General features: G+C 42.6%; 1 protein-coding gene across 1 annotated transcript; it reads right to left on the bottom strand.

Moving 5' to 3' along the window:
* Positions 1-7159, bottom strand: LOC110054749 (uncharacterized). Its single transcript, XM_020761105.2, has 3 exons — positions 6856-7159; positions 1601-1687; positions 1-984 (listed from the first exon to the last, which is right to left on the bottom strand). The coding sequence occupies exons 2-3, from the start codon at positions 1685-1687 to the stop codon at positions 262-264; spliced, it is 810 nt and encodes a 269-aa protein (XP_020616764.1). The 5' UTR covers positions 6856-7159; the 3' UTR covers positions 1-261.

The following is a 7159-nucleotide window of genomic DNA, read 5'->3' as shown; positions in this document are numbered from 1 at the left end:
TAACTTTTCATCAACTTTATTATCACTTCGTTTGCACCCGCTTTTTTTGGCTTACAACAAACACTAATGGAAACATATAGTCATGCTCATAGATCATCTGTAAAGATTCATGTTTACAAGAAATTCAAATAAGCAGAGGTCTTTGTTATCTAAACGCTAAAAAAATCTTAACACTAGTTTCAAAAGCAAAAAATTATCGACCACATTTACACTATCGCATTTACTGTCGAGCGGGGAGAGTTGGGGCAAGGTTATAAGCCCCTAACGGATTCCAATGGCAGTCGCGTGGTAGCCGTACTTGTTCCAGCGGTCACTAGAGGTGTAACAACCGCAACCTCCAAAATGGAGCTCTGTCAAGAAGAAGAACTTGTTTGGCATCATGCGATCAGGGTTTGTGATCGGAATGGCCTTAGAACGCCAGTCCACTGCGACACCATCTTTTTCATAACGCAGGTTTGAGCCACTGTAATCGCTTGGAGTTTGAAGATCATGGTTCGGCAGGAACGTAAACAGGCTGTTGGGATTCGAGTCACAGTTTTTAAACTTGATAGGGTGACCGTTGGATTTGAAGCCTTGGGAGTTTTTATTTCGTGCGGCTGATGCCGGAATGATCCCAAAGAAGATGTACTCTTTCATGAAGTTGTTCTGTGGTTGGGTGTAACTTGTGAATCTGTTGATCAAAATTCCAAAATCAGTGTTGGCGAAAGACGAAAGGGGCTGGATCAGAGTATAATACTCGCTGCGATCGACTTTTTTCTGCAACTTGAGCAAGACGTTTTTCTTGTCTTTGAAGAGCACGTTGACAATCTGCTGAGCATCTGGTCTTCTTGTGAGACTGCGAGGAAGAAAGGTAAAGCTGCCACCTTTTATTGCTATTTCACAGTACACCTCAATGGGTTCGGCGTTTGGCAACGGATGGATTTCATACACGTCACTCACTGCTCCAGGTGCGTAATCTTGAATTTCTTGACAGCTCCTGTAAATCTGAAAATAATGTTCACTCAGTGGCTTAAGTAATTTCCATCGAATATAGTACATACTCGTTCTTTTTACAAAGGAAATTGTACGTCTCGAAAGTCGTGTCACCTACGCGTGGATTTTCGAGGGAGTTTTTGTGATGCACTCTGACGTTTGCGATTGAAGTAGATTCGTTTTAGTCGAGGTCTTTCTCATTCGCGCATAAAACAAATGATCAGATGTAGTATTCCCTTCATGTGGACTTCGAATTATTGCTGAGTTATAGAAAATGTTTTGAAAGAAAAATTTGTCCTCAGTCGTCTTCATACACCGAGCAGCACGGCGCGAAGAGAGAAGCGCGAGGTTGGGGAGTAAGGGAAGATGGTAAGGGGTGAGAGGAGAAGACGACTGGGAAAAACCCTCTTCCTTCCTCGCTTTCTCCTTACCCATGGTAACTTGCGCTCTCACCTAGCGCCGTGCCGCGCGCTGTATGAAGGGGGCTGGAAACGAGGCAGGTTTTGTGGTTTTAAGGGAAAAGGGAGTGCTAGCAAGTCCTAAAACTATTTGCACTTGAATATTAGTGACGATGGTGCTGTGACATCTGGCTGTTTAATGGTTTCGAGACCTTAATAGAGTTGCTTACAGTTTCAGGGTCATGGCTGCAGCGTGCATAAGTAGTAGTCCACTGCACAACAGTCGAGAAAACGAGGAGGAAAAACGTGGGATTCATCTGCAAGAGGAAAACAATTATGAGTACGCGTTAACTAAGGATATAATTATTTTATTCCATATGAAGCGTAGATGTCATTGTGATAAAGCCATGGATAAAATCCAGAACAATAGGTAATCAATCAATCAATCAATCTTTATTTGTACTCACTCTTGCGAGAGAAAAAATTACAATTTCAATAAAATTATTAAAAGTAAAAATTAGAGTACTAGCTGCCTGGAATAACCATAGGGGCTAGCGGAGCCAAGGAGCCAGTTAGCATCAGCATTAAATAGAAATAAAATGCAGGTCAGCAAGAAAACTTGAGCACAAGTGCACACACAAGAAGAAAAAAAAAGAAGAAAAACGCTATTTCTATGCTTCTATAGGGAGGTGATATTGCTTCCCGGATTGCATTGTCAAATCGCATATCCTTTATAACGTGCGTGGACCAGTCATGTTGCCTGACTGCTTTGTATTAAAGCCACTGCCGACTTTGACGCGAGCTTTCCTTCTCCAGTTTTCTGAATGAAATTGCGACATAACGGCTTCGCAGAGATTTGTTCCAGTTTTGACGTCTTATTAAACAATCAAAAAACAACTACAACAAAAAAACATTGTGTAAAAAGTAGATAGAGCTTGTTATCTTTGTATTCACTAATTTTTAATGATATCAAGACTCGCTGGTTTATACTCAGTATTTTTCTGGCCGTTTCTCTTATTGCCAAGGTATATTGTGATTTGTGATATTCGTGGTGATGCCTTCTCAATTTTATTGATTTGATTTTACTGACAAGCATAAGCTGCGCTTACTGAGCCAATCAGAGTGTTTGACCTTAAACGCCTTTTGTGGTGGGCAGTTGAAAACCGGCCCATCCTCCAGACTGCCTGGTTTATCATAGTTTCCTTCGCAGCCGTTATTAGGGTCGTCACGCAACGCTTCTCTCCCACTAACGGCCCACAACTGCAACGTTTACAAAATCTTATCTTCAACTATTCTGAGGGTATGTCTTGGTCTTCTTGTCACTATTGCTTTCTATCTCCACTCCAGGCAGCAATTCTTTCGTACATTCCTCAAACTGTCCTGTAATGCTGTTCCACTACTACCCTGGTCCCACAGGTTTTTCTTGATTTTTCTTCTTTTCGCGAAGCGGAGAACACGAGTAGCGAAGCGGAGAACACGAGTAGCGAAGCGGCGAGAAAGAAAAACCTTTGGTTACCTTGAACTTGAACCTCACTTACATGCAGACGCCAGCTGTCAAACGCGTCAAATTGATAATTACAAAAGGGACCAATGGCAACTTAGCAATCACGTGCTTATCAGCCGCTGATGGTTTCCACTCGGGTGGTGGAGAGTGGTATCACTTGACCTACTTGGCCGGGTCAACGCGCGTGTTTGCAAGAATTAACCTTTTGAATACCAAACTTTCGCCAAAAAATACCGTTTTTAACCGTTTAGCCAGGTTTTTAAGCTGCCATGACGCTAAATAAGCCTAAGTTTTGCTAAAAAAGCTTTTTTTTTTTACTAAAAGGAGAGATTTTTCGAGGATTAGGTACAGAATTGAGCAAAACTTCAATTCCGGGCTTGCGCGTAAGCCGAAATTTGGACTTCCTTTCTTTTTTTTGCCATTAACCGTTCTCAATTTCGTTTGTTGGCCCTTTCCTTTCTGTTGTTCTCGGCGCTATTACACTGGCTACCTTTTGCATTGTATGTTCTTTCTGGCTGCAGTGAAAAGTTGGATGTTAATTACGGGCGAAGCCTAGAAATGGACCTTGATCAATCATAGGCATTGTGGACCATTTTACCACCGTTTTTGCACCAAAACTGATAACGTTGTTTTTCGATTTGTGACGTCGAAATGTCGTCGATATCTAAACCTGACCATTGTGCGGAAAGGGCTAGCCTAGCACTACTATCTGCTTATCAAGAATATCTGATGACATTTAAATTGATGACGTCACAAGTGGTACAAAGAGCACGACCATTAATTACGCTTATATGCGTAGTTGGTATTCAAAGGGTTAATGTCTTCATCCACAACGATCGCGAAGGTTCTGTCTTGTTAATGCATCAGTCAATTCCAGCAGTGCCCATCCCCCCCCCCCCCGGGGCTAACACCCGGGCATTAGCATTTTTTTAAAAAAATGGGCAAATTCCTCGGGGTGGGACGCATAAGTGTGTAAATTCCCCGGGGTGGGGACGAAGAAAGAGGGGAAATGCCCCGCCCCCGGGATCGTCGCCTTCCAACACCTCCGCAGTTTTTTAATTAATCAGTGAATAAAACGGTCAACTGTTCAGCATTTTAATGCGACGGTAAGACTTCAAGGACAACAGTACGTGTTAGTTGATTCTGATTATATTTATTTATTTATATTTGTTTTTAACAGTTTGCTAGAGGATAGCTGGGATTGCGGCGGACGTTCCCCCAGCCGCGAACGATGATAGGCGCCTGTATTGGAAGGCTACTTTTTCTGTGAAGACCCAAAAGCTCAGAAATTCCAGCGAAGTCTATCACAAAACCAAGAACCCACTTGGAGCGAAAATTTGTATGAATATTAGTTTCCAGCTGCACTTATACATCATGAAAGTAAAATCTCAGGATGATTAATAGTTTTGTAGTTTGAATTTTGGCGACGTCATGTGAACCAGATTTAGGGGACTGTTGATTTATCGATTAAATAACCAAACACGTGTTTTTCCTGCCATATGTTTGTCGTTAAGTCGTAAGTCCTTCCATTAGCACATGATAAGGCTACGACAAATAGCCATCGCTGTGAAACGCAATTTAAAAACGTCACAGTCCGGAGTTAAGATAAATCCAGGCGGTTCGATTCTTTGGTCGGTCTAGCGGATCTCAAAGAGTGAGAATCGAGATTTGAACCGCTCCACTATCCCGCGAAATCGATGTGCTTTAATAGCGTGCAATATAATTACAGTGAATAAATTCCACAACTGTTTCTGTACCTGTTGAGTTGATACATGTGACAGAATAATTAGCTTCCGGTGGGAAACTGAGAGATTCTCGTTCACTTTTAGGTAAAGATTAACGCTATTATATATTCCCCATTTTAAAGATTCCCCGTTTTAAAGATTCCCGCTTTTAAAGATTCCTCATTTTAAAGATTCCTGCTTTTAAAGATTTCTCATTTTAAAGATTCCCGCTTTTAAAGATTCCCGCTTTTAAAGATTCCCGCTTTTAAAGATTCCCCATTTTAAAGATTCCCCATTTTAAAGATTCCCGCTTTTAAAGATTCCTTATTTTAAAGATTCCCGCTTGTAAAGATTTCTCATTTTAAAGATTCCCGCTTTTAAAGATTCCCGCTTTTAAAAATTCCCCATTTTAAAGATTCCCGCTTTTAAAGATTCCCGCTTTTAAAGATTTCCGCTTTTAAAGATTCCCCGTTTTAAAGATTCCCGCTTTTAAAGATTCCCCGTTTTAAAGATTCCCGCTTTTAAAGATTCCCCATTTTAAAGATTCTCGCTCTTAGAGATTCCCCATTTTAAAACTTCCCCGTTCCCCGTTCCCCGTTTCCCATTCCCATTCCCATTCCCCGTTTCCCATTCCCATTCCCCGTTTCCCATTCCCATTCCCCGTTTCCCATTCCCATTCCCCGTTTCCCATTCCCATTCCCCGTTTCCCATTCCCATTCCCATTCCCCGTTTCCCATTCCCATTCCCCGTTTCCCATTCCCATTCCCATTCCCCGTTTCCCACTCCCATTCTCCGTTTCCCATTCCCATTCTCCGATTCCCCGTTCCCCCTTTTAAAGATAGCCGTGGGATTCCCAAGGTTTCTTGTAGTTGTAAATACTCTTTTTCTTTGGCCATCGTAGCTTGATAAGAAATAACACGCAAACTGCGGTGATAAACATGCCAATAAACATGCGTTTTTTTGTCATGTTTATCACCGTAGTTTGCGTAGCCTGCGTAGCAAGCGTTTCTGTGGGGTGCGGGAGCAAAGAATTACGACGCGAAAAATGGAGCGAGTAAAAGAGGGGGGAGGGGGAGGGGAAGGAAGGAAGGAAACAAACAACGGAAAGTCTTCTCGGAAAACTTTGGAATTTGGGCAGGAGAGGCTTCAAACATATCTTGACCAGTATCTGAATAAAGATAATCTTCCCCTAGACGGCCTCCAAGTCGAAGTTGTTTATAAAATGTCCTCGTAAGAATTCCCCGCGACGAGACGACTAAATTTTTGGTAAGGCAAATATGTAACAAAAACTGGCATGCCGCAGCTAACACTATAACAAATCATTCAGAAGTGTACCCAGAGGTTCTAAATGCTGTCATTAAAAAATGCTTCTAATGAAATGTCAGAGTACCTACGACAACATGTTGCTTTGTAACAAGCCAGACGAAATCACCAGGTTTTCCTACGTAGTAGTGCGAATTTTCTGTCCCGTGGTTTATTATCTTGCAGTATCTTGTCCTTGGCGCATGTGGCATTCAAGAAAGTGATGTTAAAATTAAAGGAACAGCTGAAAATTGTGTCGCGCTTGCTTCTGCAGGCTTCGAAAAAACCAAAGCGTCGCCATTGCACTACAGGATTTCTACCGTACTGTCGAAGCTGACGACTAAATCCGCGTTCAGCGAGAAAAGTTAAAGCGTTTTGTAAACAAGCTTCGAACGCGTCTTCCCCTTTTGTCTGGCACTCAACGGTATTGAAATACTTTTGATCGACAGATGTCAATAATATTGGACTAGCCCAGCCAATCACGAGCCCCGTTCGCTGGCGAACGGAGGTTTTCAAAATCCAGGGGTTTGTCTGCAAGCGTTTCCTTCCTTCCCCTCCCCCACCCGCTTCTTTGTTTTTTTGGCTCTCGCCCCATTTTCCGCGCAGACAAAACACCGAAAATCCCGTCCCTCGGTCTTTCTTTGCTTCAAAACCCCACGGAAACGCTTGCTACGCAGGCTATAGTTTGCGCGTTATTTCTTGTAGCTGGGAAAGCGCCCGTAGGTGGCCATCCATCACTTACACCTCTAGTGTCCACTAACGAGAACCATTCGTTGCGATCGTATGGATATGGAAGCGATTGAACGGAAACCGGTAGTAGTAGTAAGAATAGCTCAACTGTTCCTGTAATGATCGCAGCGATCACACGGAAATAAGCCTTTGGACGAGAACAGCATCCAAAAGAAAAGCTAACATGGAAACAAACGTCTATGGTCACCGACAATTTTAAACTTACTTTTCATATAGTAGCTTTGCGGAGTCAAAAGTCTTCTTGTCTGGCAATGCTTCGTCCAATCTCTTCTACGACCTAGATGAATGGTCCTTGAAGGCGGTGTGATCAGCTTAAAAATGATCACGAGTTTATACTTAAAAGATGACGTAACAAAAGATCAGGAAGATGATTGACCTCTTGAAGTGGCACGTACCGTGGCGCTAAGACGCATCTTTTAGATCAATTAGCCAGAGGGGCCCATACAAGCGGCCTGTCTGTTTGTATGTTCAAAATTAGCCTCTTCCAGGCGTTCAGTTAGTTGGGGCGC

This window comes from Orbicella faveolata, unplaced genomic scaffold (genome assembly GCF_042242905.1).
Source record: "Orbicella faveolata isolate gen_17 unplaced genomic scaffold, um_ofav_v1 contig_46, whole genome shotgun sequence".
NCBI classification, from domain to species: Eukaryota; Metazoa; Cnidaria; class Anthozoa; order Scleractinia; family Merulinidae; genus Orbicella; species Orbicella faveolata.
The sequence above is the reverse complement of the archived record's forward strand: the minus strand, read 5'-3'. Positions and strand labels throughout refer to the sequence as shown.

Coding starts and splice junctions, on each gene's coding strand:
- LOC110054749 (XM_020761105.2), bottom strand. CDS start 1,687: ATGAATCCCACGTTTTTCCTCCTCGTTTTCTCGACTGTTGTGCAGTGG. Junction 985..1,600: donor GCAGCCATGACCCTGAAACT/GTAAGCAACTCT, acceptor CATTATTTTCAG/ATTTACAGGAGCTGTCAAGA.